Source organism: Letharia lupina, assembly GCF_014066315.1.
Source record: "Letharia lupina isolate WasteWater1 chromosome Unknown contig_13, whole genome shotgun sequence".
Classification (NCBI taxonomy): Eukaryota; Fungi; Ascomycota; class Lecanoromycetes; order Lecanorales; family Parmeliaceae; genus Letharia; species Letharia lupina.
The window spans coordinates 1,300,595-1,314,292 of NW_023502982.1; the positions used below are offsets into that span (position 1 = coordinate 1,300,595).

A 13,698-nucleotide genomic window follows, 5' to 3' on the forward strand; every position below is an offset into this window, starting at 1 on the left:
TGTTATACGTCGACCAGGCCATCATTTGATCAAGAAGGCTTTGGTGCTTCTAGCAGATATTTGGAGTCCTTTCAAAGGTCTGGTAGCGGTGGTGGTAATGCGCGATGATTCGTATGAAAACCCTAGAGATAGTTTGCATCTTGTGGTTATCGAGCAAGGATCCATTACCGCACAATTTCATCAAGCCCACGACTACCTGTCTAAGCGTCTCCCCACACATATGGTACAGACAGTCTGGCTGCGTGTGGAGGGCATTCCGACTTTGGCTTCAGCTAAGGCTGACAGGACGGCAGTGGCCGAGTGGATCGCGAACTTGAAAGGCGAGGTCTCAGCCCATAACGCTCTTCGTTCAAAGTGTGTAGAGTCTGATTAGACTATACATCCAACGGAATCCAAGGTCCAAGGGATAAAAGCCCGAGTATTGGATCTCAGTCTGGATCAAATCCCGCTAAACCAATCGTTCTCTTCTATTGGTGGATTTCCTATTGGTGCAATGGAAGGACAGATATTGCTCCTCCTAGTGTACATGATTTGGTTGTAGACTTGGTGTCTTGGCGCGTAATTCTCCATGATTTCGAATTATCACTGCGCGATCGACAGCTCTTAGGCAAGAGCCCTTTTCCGTTTTGGAAGTGGGGCGAGCTACAAGCGGAGAAGTGCCATGAACTAATACCGCCAGCTGTCCTTCCGGATGATATCCCTCCGGCTAACATGGATTACTGGGAGCTTCGCGGCCAATCGGATGACTTGGGAGATGCGCTCGAGTAGCATTTCAAGCTGAATTCTCAACAACCAGTGTTGCTCCTCCGACATTGTGTCCAAGTCCTGCATGCCGAGCTTGTGAATGTATTCCTCGCCTCCGCTCTACAATCGTTTGGTCAAATTTTCCCGGATCGAGCTCCACCAACCCTCTATTGCGAGAAACACGGCCGTGACGCGTGGGAGGAAGAAGTCGACCTGTCAGGGACCGTGGGATGCTTCAACACATTGGTACCACTTAGTCTAGGAATGCAACATCTGAAAACCTTTGAAAAGACAGTGCATAGGATACGCACCACCAGAGAGAAGATCGCGGGGCAAGGGGAATCCTATTTCGCCTATCTCTGCTTGGATTCTGACGGCAGAGAGGCATGTAGAGAGTACTCGAATATGGAGATATCCTTGAATCACACCGGGTATCGACATCTGGAAGATGGGAGCGCTCTGCTACGACATGAGACCTTGAGTGGCCAGGGCAGTGAGGATATCGGGACTGACACGAGGCGATTGGCTTTGCTGAATATTTTGGTGGATTTTAGTGGCGGGTGCTTAAAGTACACTTTTCTCTAGAATCGTCGTATGAAACAACAAGAGAAGATTCGGCGCTGGGTGGAGGAGTGCTGGCGGTGTTTGAAGACATTAGTGGGCGATATGTGCGCGGTGCTTTGTAGATCAATAGGTAGTGTTGCCATGGTTCAAAGGGTGATGCATCTGGCGGAATGTTTGCTTGAAATTGCTTCAAGATGTTAATCGATAGGCCGAATTGTCCGTGAATGGACTTGATGAAATTTTTTAAAGCGTCAATCCTGGTGAATTGTCAACATCGACTGTCAGCTTTTGCAGCCGCTACAGAAACCGTTCATTGGGTCAGTGACCATGTCACTTATAATTTCACCACGTCGAAGCTTGCTAAATTGGGACAATATAATTTTGCTCAACAGCAGTGCCTCGCTTAGACGAGAGCTGCTCAGAGGCGCATCCGAAGTTATGGTGGTATGGTGGTACTGCAAAATTCCTTTTCTTGAGGCCGGAAGGATTTGCCGATGCGCGCTATGCCTGTTGAACCGACGTCCCTAATGCCGTGAGCACACTCCCTCTGATCCAAACTCCTCGCTTTCTATCACGAAAAATCGGTCTCCTCCTTATGGACTTGCCGCCCCTCCCTCGCCCACCAGTCTCGCCATCAGCACATAGCCTATCACCACGATTCCCACCACCATGAGCTTATTTCTCCTTACCCAGCTTTGACCCGCCTCTCTCGCTGCCCTTCCCGCATCTCCCAGGCCAGTCGTGCCCCCAGGCCCTCTTTTTAATGCCGCCACTTCAGGCGAGCACGCTACACTGGTTGTGTTATTTTCACCCTCGGGATTGGCCAGGATCTTCCCTGTCGCAGCATCGATCCTGTGCTCTTTCATCCAATTCCAGTTCTCCTCATCCAGCTCGGGCCATTCAGCCCTAAACTTGACACCTCCGTCTCCCGCTTTGACTGCTCCCACCCCTTTGACTGTTGCAGTGTTGCCCTTGACGGGTGTTTTCACACTCCCCCCGCCAGTGCTGTTCCACCACCTACTCCTCGCAGCAAGCCATTTTCTCTCTGCATCACTAGCCCCCAGACTACCTGTCGTCATCTCATCGCTTGTCATAAAAGACATCAAGCCTATTAGTATCGTCGAGACTTCCCAGGCGGGGTTGAAAGACTTTGGGTGGAAGTCGGAAATCGAAAGGCAGAGGCGAGTTGAAGGCTGGAAGCGGCCGGAGGGCGTGTGCATACGGATCGACGGTGGAGCAAAGGGATAGGTGGGTGGGAAGAGGAGGGTGCCCCAGTATTGGCCGTTCACGTAGGGAGTATTTGGGGGACCGGTAAGGATGTAGTGCCATTCTAGGATATTGTTTTCGGAAGGGTGGGCGACTATATATGGAGGGGGGTTGGCTTGGATGGTGGCATACTCGCGAGTGAGCTTGACGTAGATCAGTATGGTGCTCTAAGAGGTTTGGAGAATGGGGTGCGAACCCGCTTGTTGGCTGCTCGGGTTGCCATTGCTGGGGAGTCGGGTCGCCGCGTGAGAGGAAACGTTGACTTATCGTAGATAACAGGAGCTGTTTATGGTGGTAACCGTGAGATGTCTCTGGAATTGTGTAAATTAGATGCCGTGAGTTGATTTGGAAGAGTATGATGAATGAATCGAGAAGTTGCCAGCATTGAAATGATTAACGCGGGATGTCGGCATTTACAAGCGCCGATGTTAGCGCGACGCGGAGAGCTCCATCGTGTTTTGAACTTTTGGAGAGCTCCAAGTTTACTCCTTGTGCTCCAATGGCAGACCCATTGGACTCCGGAGATGATGTGAGTGTCACCATCAAGCTCGTCGCTAACACACGCTTAGCTACTAATCTTCTGTCTGATTCAGATCTTCGATAGGCTCAAGAAAGGGGTGGATCCAAAACTGCAGGAGGAGAAGACGAGACTGGCAAATGAGAGGGAGTTAGCACAAGTCGAGAAAGCTCAGCGGCGGCTGGGAGAGCTGGTGATACTCTTCCATTCCTTCTGCCTTATTCTCAAAAGCGCAAACCGCACCTTGGTAGATTTCAGTGCTAATATATCGCCCAGATTCAAGACAATTCCACGCTACCCACTACCATATCCTCAATACGCATTCTCAATGCAACGAACACACGGAAAGGATTCCTTGACCGCATCTTCAATCCAATTATTAGTGCCAACCAAGATCGCCCTTACACACTAGCTGAAGCTATCCGAGAAGTCTCGATTGGGGCGGACAAGCTTCACAAACTCGGTATCCTCCACCAGCTTCGATCAAGTTCCACAGCTTATATTTCTGGCAGATGTCTTTCATGAACCTATCTCCCTCTTCATCGACCGACCTTCTCACACCGAACCGTCGATGACACCTACAGACATTGACATATACCTCTCCGTTGTAGAGAAATCACGATTCAAGTTCAAAACAGGTACCGATATTGGGAATGCAGAAGGATCTGCCTACGTCCATGGCCTTGCACGCAACATATTTGGTGGTGCAGAAAGCCTGAACGTCAACGCTTCGTTCGGAACACGGACACGATCAGCATACCAAGCCAGCTTTGAAACCCCAATACTAAGTAATCCCGACCTTCGATGGGAATTTGGCGGGCTTGCTAGCTCGACTCAAAAGCCATGGTCAAGCCACGAAGAAGTTCTTAAAGGCGGTTGGACGAAGCTCAGATGGATGGCTCCGGGTGGAGGAATGCATGAGTTGGGCTACAATGGGGTTTGGAGACAAATCACAGGTCTAGCCAGCAATGCATCGCCTACTGTTCGACGTGATGCAGGAGATAGTGTCAAGAGTAGTTTGACGCACACATGGGTGAAGGATCGACGAGACAACCCACAGCTTCCCACGAGAGGATACCTTAATAAATCAACTCTGGAGCTGGCGGGATGGGGCCCACTTCAAGGTGATGTTGCCTTTGGAAAGGCAGAGGTTGAAGCGCAAGGTGCTATACCTGTCCCTATACCCGGGATTCAAGGCGAAAGTGGAGTGTCCCTGACTACCGGCTTACGAGCTGGACTTCTTTTCCCACTACCTTTGGGTACCGAGGCTGAGTCAAAGCCATCTCGCATCAATGATCGATTCCAGCTAGGAGGACCAACAGACGTCAGAGGTTTTAGACTGTCTGGTCTAGGTCCCCGAGACGGCATTGATTCTCTGGGTGGGGACGTCTATGCCGCTGGGAGTGCGAATCTACTCTTCCCAATACCGCGCGTGGGCAAAGACAAACCGTTCCGTTTCCAACTTTTTGCCAACGGTGGACGACTGCTTGCACTGAAGGAATCCGAGATTGAGGGTACAGACGGCGAGAAAGTGAAGCAGACCTTAGCACCCACTATCGCTGAGCTGGGCAATGGTTTACCTAGTATGGCTGCTGGATTCGGTTTGGTGTATGCACATCCTGTTGCAAGATTCGAGCTCAACTTTTCGCTACCTCTTGTGCTTAGGAGAGGCGAAGACGGCAGAAAGGGACTGCAGTTCGGTATTGGAATCAACATGCTATAATCGAATTGTACATATGATAATAGCATATCTCATAATTTTCATGCTACCTGGGTTTTCAACCCATCGTTGCTGGCTTCAAAAACATCTCCAGCGACACCTGCTTGGAGTACTATTTGATTACCTTAGGCTCACCAGTGATTTACGGTCTTAATTGGTCAACGGAAAGGTACAACATACCTTGTTATCGCCAGCTTTCTGCACCTAAAGTAGACTTTAGCGAAGAAGCTTGCCTCAGTGCCTCAGTCCCCTGCCTAGCTCGCTAAGCTCCCTCAGGTTAGCTTCCGCTTTCTAAGTCCCTTCGGGCTAGGACCTTCTGCTTAGCCCGGACCAGGTAGCTCTAGAAGCGGAACTGAGAGGCTGACTGAGACTGCCTCTGATTGGTGATGACAGCTGGCTTCGCCCAACATGGTCTAGTGTCGATCGTCGGAAGTGCTCCTGCTAGACTCTGCCCAACTTGCCCCGCGCTCCTCGTTTCACACATCACGTCGACTTGATATCTTTCTCGTTTGAATCAAACCCCATTCCGTGTGACAAGTGAATAGTGGAAGTGATTAAAAGGAAGTGAATAATTGCGCATGGTGAAACTTCGCACCGGGTGAATAAGAACAGATGTTGATTAATCGAAAACGCTGAATGAGCGCACACAGTGAGGCAGGATGTAGCTGGAAATTTCCAGACCACCATATTTAAGGAGTCTCCACCATCAGACGAACGATCTCCGCAACATACAGTCTACCGGTACTCCCTAAGCAGAAGTCTGCACGTCGCTGCATCCAAGGAGAGCGGCTTCCCCGCTCGAAAGACGCTTTACATCTATCAGTACCGGCGGACCAGAAAGTTCCAGACACCTGCATAAAAGACATCCTCTAACCAGATAGACAATAATCTCAGCATACAATCTATCCGCAATCTCTAAATAGAAGTCCTCAGGTCGCTGCATCAAAGGAGGGTAGCTCCCCTCACTCGACAGACATTATTCACCATCACTCCCAACCCGGAACTTTTCAGATCACGGCTTACAAGCAATCCACAGCTCGGCAAACAGTAACTATTTGCTACCAGCACTTCCAAAACATTCCGGACTAACCTTAAGTGGCCGGTCGATACCACAGTCGTTTTTGCCTCCGGATCTTCTAGATCTTTTGCCAAAGTCGAGTTGATTCAGAGTCTCGCAGAGCGAGTTACACATATCTGTATCATCAACTGAGACCATTGGTTGCGCCACAGGTGCGTGAGCTGTTCGAAAAACATGCCGCAAGTTGCTAAAGCGTGCATGATGCCAAACATCACATCCCGGAGTGGAGCTCTAGAACCTGTTGGACCCTCTGTATTCGCGAGGGTTCAGGAGAGTAAAGGAGCAAGTGGCCCAATCCACGAGATCGAGATACTAGCAAAGTCCCTAGGTTGCTTCTGACCGCTCTCTTTGTGATGTCGATACTGATACATGCTAGGAGCTCCTAATATAAGTACTTCTGGTGACGGAGATCCAGAGCTGAGGAGTGCTTGCACTCTATTAATTGCCTTGGAGACGGAGAAGGACTCTAGTCGTATGATCATAGATGCAAAGATCGAGACGCTATACCCGCTATACCAACATTCAGGAGACCATGTTCTTGATATTCGAATGCTCGCTACTCTTCTCGGATATGTCCAGAAGTATTGTATGGGCCGTGATATCAAGCATCTCAGCATCATCACTATGCTGGAGCATCCAGCCTGGCTTACAACTTTCTTTACTTTGGCTGGCTTTAGTCCCTGCGAATGTCTGAAGTCTGATGATTTGGAAAAGGGACGGAGGGTTTGCCTCAAGCTTGATAAGTCTATTCAAGAGCCGGCAAAGGCTGTTGAGGGTGCCTCCAAGCCCAATACCAACGGCACCAAACAGAATCATACATCTGCGCCAAAGCCAGCAAATAAGCTACCAAGTCTAACAATCAAAGGTACCGCCCCTGCGAAGGATCTGGACGAAGATGAAGCCGCGAAGTGGCTTTCTCAAAATCAGCAAATCCTGAGTCCTGCTAGTGCTTTAGCACATCCGGTTCTACCAAAACCCGGGGTGGTGCAGACTCCTACCAAATCAGTTAAACAAAGCCCAAAGATTGGTAGTGGCGTAGCCAGTGAGCTTCCTCATACAGGAGAAAAACGAAAGCGTTCAGAGACGTTCCCGCGAGACCATGTTGCTGAGGCTGCTGATCGGAGTGTCCGCCCTCGCGAGGAGAACGGAATGCGCGAGCCTACTAAGCAAGAGATGCGAGAAGAAGAGGAGCGGTTAAATCTGAGATTACAGAAGCAGCGCGAAGCACTACAGCGTGCTACTGATAAAGCTTCGGGTAAGATGGCCGGTAGTATGCCTCCTGCCTCAAAGCTTAACCCGCAGATCGAGGATCGATCACGAAAGTCTGGTGACATGACGGACGCTCTACTGGCCCAGTATTCCAAACAATCACCTGCCACATCCTCAGTAAGCGTGAAAAAGGAAGCACCAAAGCAGGCTAGCCCACCTAATCCACATCTCACTCCTGCTGTTAGAGGTGGCTCTCCTGATCCGAGTTTTTGGCGATCAAACACGCTGCCCGCCAAGAGTCTCACGTGCTTCTACTGGGCTACCCAAGGATATTGTCTGAAAGACGAGCGCGATTGTCTTCACGCACATCATCATACGGGCGAAGTGGCCAGACCACCCCCAAGTTACAAGTACAAGGCTTACAAGAATGGGTTTTACGCTCCGCCCATGGGTTTAGATGGCGCAGACGATGAGTATGACCCTCATCACCCCGGGCAGGGTTACAAGGGCAAGCATGGGCGACCTCCTGGGGACGTGGAGCATGGTCAAGATCAGGGTATGTCTATTAGAGGGTTGGACAACGGGACGAAGATTGTGAAGGAAGAGAAGGGTGCGCCTACACAACCTAAGGTCTACCAGGATATGAAGTTGCGACCTGGAGACAACCCTTATGATAGCTACCGACCTCGACACTAACCTCTCGGCAACAAACATACTTGTGGATTGAGGGAGCCTGGATCTCTTTCGAATGGCGTTCGAGACATTTCGGAATTCAAAAGGTGCAGTGCGTGCTAATAGTGGAAGAGAGAACTATTGCCATCCTAAATTGCGAAAAGATATCCCCACATGCTTGGGAGGCCACTACCACGGCAATTTAGACATCACAGGACAGACACTTCTATTACAGGTGTGAAGACTCGCTCTGAGCAAAGCGTGCATACTTTTTACGGCAGACATAGACGGTCACACATAGTATGCAAAATTCGACTTTGACGACGCCCTTTCTCCAGCTGAGTGAAAACTGATGTCCTTAACCACGTGACACTCAACCGATCTGGCTGCTACAGAACCGCAACAGTAGGACAGATCTCATGCATTGTGTCTCCAAACCAGAGGTCGAATTTAAGCCGCTATCGCCTCTTGCAAACCCAACAACAGCTCGCAGCATCACGGTAACCCAGCCCTTCCTTGCCCAGCGCTTATCCCTCCCCCCTGCCAAACAACAACCACAGCTCTTGTCAAAATCCGCTCAAGATTCTCCTCCCCACTGTCAACGTCACCCGTGACACTAATCTCCGCAATCTCACCTCCAGTCTCAGCCCAGTCCGGCGTGCTGCTGGATAAAAGTCCCGGTTGTTGCGGTACGGGTCCGCCCCAAAAACACCGAAATTTACGACGAAGAGGAATAATTCCCCGTTGACTTCAAAGCCCGTCTGAACTGAAATTATCTAATAATGGCAGCGACTTCTTTCGACTCGATACTCATAATCTGTGTCCCAACAGCGATTTGAGACTGCTACGTTGTCTGCAGTCAGGTGAGGTATGGAGAGCCTGGCGAAAGCTCATTAAGCAATGTTGATCTATGCACCAAAAATATGGATTCAATATGTTCTGCATTCTCGACGCGAAACTATCTTCTAGAAACACCCTAAATGCCGTGCCCTGGATGACTTGAGGTCCGGGAGCTGTCACGGAGAGGATGCTCGTCTCAACGGACTGGTCTTTCGAAAAAGATGTGTCCAGGTTGGGGTTCCATTTGGGCATTGGCCACCCGGACGGATCTTTGAGACCTCCGAGCTCGAAGACTCGAGGGAAGGTTAGCAGGGCTCCAATTGCATGATCGTAAATTACTTGCCCTTTGAGATAGGCGGGAGGAATGTAGTGGTGGTGCACATCAATGCGCTTTGCCATTGTGGACGGCGACGCTTCAAGGTCAAGGACGCAGTAGCGAATCAGCTAATGCGAGAGGGTAAAGGGAGTCTTGTTGTTTCTATGCGTAGCAGCTGCCGTGTCTGCTGTATTTATATTCTGGTCACTCCCCTCGATTTGTTTACAGTGATCCCGAAGGATGCCGGGCGGCTGCGGGGATTCATGCAGGTAACGTGGCATCCGGCTAACTGTGGCAGGTCCTGAGACGATACAGGCCAAGACGGAAAACGAAAGGCGAATGCAAATGGCTGATCAAGCCACGGGTTGAGCATAGAAGGCAGAGGAGCCGGGCTCTCCGAAGATGCATGGAACAAGGGCAGGAGAAGACGACAGCATCTCGCTAAACAGACTATGTTTGCGACACCCTTTCTGTCGAGAAAGAAGCTCTGGGAAGGCATCAGTAACATTGATATGCAAAGGCGGTCGTGACCTAATGAGTGATTGCTGGCACCTAGCCACTGCTGACCCAACACTGCACCAGGCCAGGTACTATGGAAGGTCCAAGCCTAAGGAAGAATAATTATAGAAAGGCTAGTGTGAAGTATACATTAAGAGATGAGCGGGTTGCAGATACCGCTGGTGATCTGAAGGTCACAGCAAGTGCGAGAGGGAACTCTTACTACTCGGTTCTCTCCTCGGTTGTGGAACGTGTATAGAGCCTTGATGGATAGAAAAAAGAAGGAATTCATGACACAGTACTGTGCCATCCACGCAAGTCCGCACTGCACTCATATATTCGAGTTTCTGGGCTTGAGGTCCAGATTGGACTTGAGTTCTGAGAAAGCGTAACCTTATCATCTTGGAGCTGTCACCTCTGTGATTGCTTGAGCTTAGAATCTCGGTGCGAAACCCCTGTTCGATTCCGTCTTTGAATTCGTGGTCCTTTGCCACTTTGCGTTGCGCTGAGCCCTTACGCCCCGAAGGCACCTCGCTTTTGGAAATCTACTCAAGGTGCGGGAGGAGAGCTGATAGTCTGGCATCCCGGACGCTCTTTTGTTGGAAATGCTTAACCCAGAGGTCATCATCAGGAGAGTGTGATTGGACTTCAATGGCAGACGATGCCTGAGCTTTGGACCTCAAAGGTCCCAAGTCGATTTATAGCCAAGTCATTCTTGCAAGCTAGCTCACAGGTATGTCTCCATTCATCTTCTTCAAAACCCATCTGATGATGTCCTCAGGTAGCGAAATACACAACATAACGGCCAAATTGATCGAGCGGTGTAGTTGAAAACCTCAATGGGTATGCAACATGAATCGCTGCCATTCACCGGCTCAAGCACCTGAAACTTAGAGATGCAAGTGCGACTAGAGTCTTGGGCTGCAACGGGACGGAATGAGGACGTATAATGGAGATATTGTGTGTTTTGAAGTTCGTGAAGAAGACAAAATCGAGTGAAGGTCTACTGTCCCTCGGCCCAAACCCAACGTATGAGGCAGGTACGATCCCGACTCTCAACATATATGCCAAGTGTTTATTTCTCAGATTTTAAAAACTTTTCAAGGCATGATCCGCAGCCTCGTGTTGGCTCTTTTTCCAGGTGCAAAGGTTGTGGAAAAGAAAACCTCCAGACAATAGAGTACCTTGAAACTCCCTAGCTCAAGTCCTTCGACGATCAATCTTCTTGTAAAGCCAATCCAATTTGTCCTCCGACATGAAACCGCCTCAACTTTGACTTCTCGATTCCACTTTCATCAAGTATGAGCTCCGATTCTCTGATAATAGCCAAGAGGGTTTCGTGCTGGGGTTCCATGGGACGAAAGCGCGATCACCGAATCCTGCATATACGACTTCCCTTGGTCAACGCCGAGGACTATTTTTATTCCCATCAATGCCGTGAATTCTCTTTATAAGACGCGTCAACCCTCCTCAGACCCTCAATAACACATACCGGTGTCAGCAAGGCAGACAACCATTGGCATCTGGCATGGCTTACTCGATAGGCGATCGCATCAACAAGGTAGCCCCACATCATGACTCTATCGAGGCATTGTGGAACACGAAATGGAAGAAACCGGTAAGTTGTACCGCCTTGCGGAAGAAGGGGATGGCAGCATGCTGAGAGTGAGTGCCAATTGCAAGTGCTCGATAGGAATCTACCCGTTCTTCGACGGTAAATTGGAAGATTTTGAGCCTGTCTTCGCCAAGTTGATTGAAGTCTGTCTTCTCTTCTAGAAACTAAAATGGCAGGTGCATCGTTACTCAACTCTACAGTCCAAACTCCGCCCACCCTACGACTTCGACGCCTACGCCGCCCCTTTCTTTCCCGTCGCCTCAGCCCTCGATCAACGCGCGCAAACCGCCGAGAAATCGAACGATCTCCCGCTCGCATCATCCCTCTACCTCCGGGCGGCCGCTTTATACCGCATCGCTCGTTTCCCCATCCCGCGCTCTCCAAAGCAGAAGGAAGCATGGAGCCTCAACAAAGCCGCATACGTGAAAGGCGCGGGGCTACTTCCTGGGAAATTCAGCGACGTTCAAATACCGCACACGCACCGGATCGAAGGGGAGGGTGCCACCATCCCGGTCTACGTGCGACTTCCAACGCATGCTTCACCCACGAACCCTGTCCCATGTATCATTCAGATCTTTGGCTTGGACGGATACAGGACCGAAATGACGCATGCATCGAACAAGCACCTCGCTCGTGGATGGGGAACTATTGGTGTCGAGATCCCAGGGACAGGCGATTGTCCTGCTCTGCGTCACGATCCTTCGTCTCCAGATCGGCTGTGGTCCTCGTTACTTGACTGGATGGATGGGAGGGAGGAGCTTGACAAGAACATGAGAGTTGCATGGGGGCTGAGCACCGGAGGATATTATGCGATGAGAATTGCGCATACGCACAAAGAGAGATTGACGGGGGCGGTGAGTCACGGCGGTGGGTGTCATAGGATGTTTGAGCGTGAGTGGTTGGATAAGGTGAATCATCTAGAGTATCCGTTTGAGTAAGTACAGCTTTGTGGTCTCTCCCTCAGGATAGAGCGTAAGAGCTGACGTGTGCTGTGCCATAGTCTGGCGGAGTGTCTGGCTGAAAAGTTTGGATATGAAAATGTCGAAGAGCTGAAGAAGGATGGGAAGAGTCGGTTCTCGCTAGTAGAGAATAGCATTCTGGACAAGTCTTGCGCCAGATTGTTGCTTGCCAACGTAGGCTTTCATGCCTCTCCGGGAGCTTGATGCAAGAGGCTAACCAACGGAATAGGGCACGAATGACGAGATCTTTCCCATAGAGGATTCGATGATACCCCTGCAGCATGGGAGCGTGAAAGAGGCGCGGTATGTCTTCTCCTTATCCAAAGTGTGCTGTGACTGAGCATTCTGGCCGTCTGCTGTAGGTTTGTTCCGAATGCAATGCACATGGGGGAACCAGCTGTGGGTCCTGTCGTTCTCAAATGGATCGAAGAGCTATTTGGCCTCGAACAGTCGCCAAAGACAAACGAAGATGTGCAAGTTGGGAAGATGCAAATGTTGCACCAGATGCAAGTATGGATTGAATCTTCCTACAAGTCTTTCTGGAAATAGCCGAGACTCTGGAGATTGAGATGAAGTTCACGAGAGATTGTGTTTGGGGCCCTCGGAGGCAATCTAGCAGTCGTATATATTGGCATCAACGAATGTAAGAGTCTACCATGCGCGAGTGGTCTGATCCTGCATCACTGTTTCACAGATGAAGCCACTAGAAGGGTGATCTGGATGACAGTCCGAGACAGTCCGAAAGTCGACCTACACGTTCGGAAGTAGCAAAGATTACAAATTGTATACCATAGGCTGATCACAGCCCGAGAGGTGCTCATGATGAACAGAAGTTGACAGCTTCCCTCTCAACCCAGGCGAATGAGAAACGAAGTGTCTCAAGAGGAAAATTTATCCTCGATCTGGACACCCAGGAATCGGAGAATCGCGAGAGCATTCAGCATCACATGGGCCAGTACTTACCAGTTGAGCTAGAGTTTCAGGGACAAGGCACAGAGCGCATCAGCGCAAAGCCATCGCCATTTGCCGGGAGTTGATGACAAAACACGCTGAGGATGTGCTCGTCGAGGCTGAGCAGTCCCGAGCAAGTAAGCTCATAACAGGCAAGCCCGAACAGTCGTACAACTGCAGGTCTTCCAGCCCCACAAAATGTACAGACTGAAAGATGCGAATCTATGAATGCATGTTCACCGAAGCGCCTCCAGATGTACTCTATTTGGTCTCGGAGTCAGATATTGAGACGTCATCGATGGTGTACCAGATCTCGTAATAATGCAAGTATAGCGACGTCGGTTTATTTTATTTTAAATACGGTAATGGCCCTTGAAAGATCCGTTGCGGAAGCCCGCCTTCACACCAAAAATGTAAGTAGGAAACCCGGTAGCAAAACGCCGCACGCTGACCTGTAATCTTTCCGACTTAAAGTACATTATTATTACGTAGAGTCCCATTTTAAGTTAGTGGCGTAGGTCGGACAGGAGTTAACGGCTCGAGTCTAAGGTACCTACTTTAAGGTCAAGTAGACGTTTGACGGAGACCGAGACTAACCGAGACTAACCGCGACGCCCCCCCAACCATGCGAGTGGGTGTCCGGAGATAAGGTAATTACCTCCGTCAACTGCCGCGCTTACTCGTACGTACTAGTAAGGGAACTCAAAAGGCAGAACTGAGATGAGATGAGATGTTTTGCTCATGGATCA

General features: G+C 50.1%; 4 protein-coding genes across 4 annotated transcripts; 3 read left to right on the forward strand and 1 right to left on the reverse strand.

The window, feature by feature from the left end:
* Nucleotides 1–1,901: 1,901 nt before the first annotated feature.
* On the reverse strand, nt 1,902–2,797 carry HO133_001806 (uncharacterized protein; the record flags this gene model as incomplete). The annotated part of the gene is made up of 2 exons (XM_037292734.1): nt 1,902–2,717; nt 2,771–2,797. The coding sequence occupies 2 exons, from the start codon at nt 2,795–2,797 to the stop codon at nt 1,902–1,904; spliced, it is 843 nt and encodes a 280-aa protein (XP_037151273.1).
* A 276-nt stretch (nt 2,798–3,073) lies between these two features.
* HO133_001807 (uncharacterized protein) lies at nt 3,074–4,814 on the forward strand (the record flags this gene model as incomplete). Its single annotated transcript, XM_037292735.1, has 4 exons — nt 3,074–3,103; nt 3,168–3,284; nt 3,368–3,554; nt 3,604–4,814. The coding sequence occupies 4 exons, from the start codon at nt 3,074–3,076 to the stop codon at nt 4,812–4,814; spliced, it is 1,545 nt and encodes a 514-aa protein (XP_037151274.1).
* A 1,249-nt stretch (nt 4,815–6,063) lies between these two features.
* HO133_001808 (uncharacterized protein) lies at nt 6,064–7,794 on the forward strand (the record flags this gene model as incomplete). Its single annotated transcript, XM_037292736.1, has 2 exons — nt 6,064–6,217; nt 6,266–7,794. The coding sequence occupies 2 exons, from the start codon at nt 6,064–6,066 to the stop codon at nt 7,792–7,794; spliced, it is 1,683 nt and encodes a 560-aa protein (XP_037151275.1).
* A 3,158-nt stretch (nt 7,795–10,952) lies between these two features.
* Nucleotides 10,953–13,035, forward strand: HO133_001809 (uncharacterized protein; the record flags this gene model as incomplete). The annotated part of the gene is made up of 7 exons (XM_037292737.1): nt 10,953–11,042; nt 11,108–11,182; nt 11,240–11,973; nt 12,040–12,121; nt 12,228–12,301; nt 12,361–12,508; nt 12,856–13,035. The coding sequence occupies 7 exons, from the start codon at nt 10,953–10,955 to the stop codon at nt 13,033–13,035; spliced, it is 1,383 nt and encodes a 460-aa protein (XP_037151276.1).
* Between the last annotated feature and the right edge of the window lie 663 nt (nt 13,036–13,698).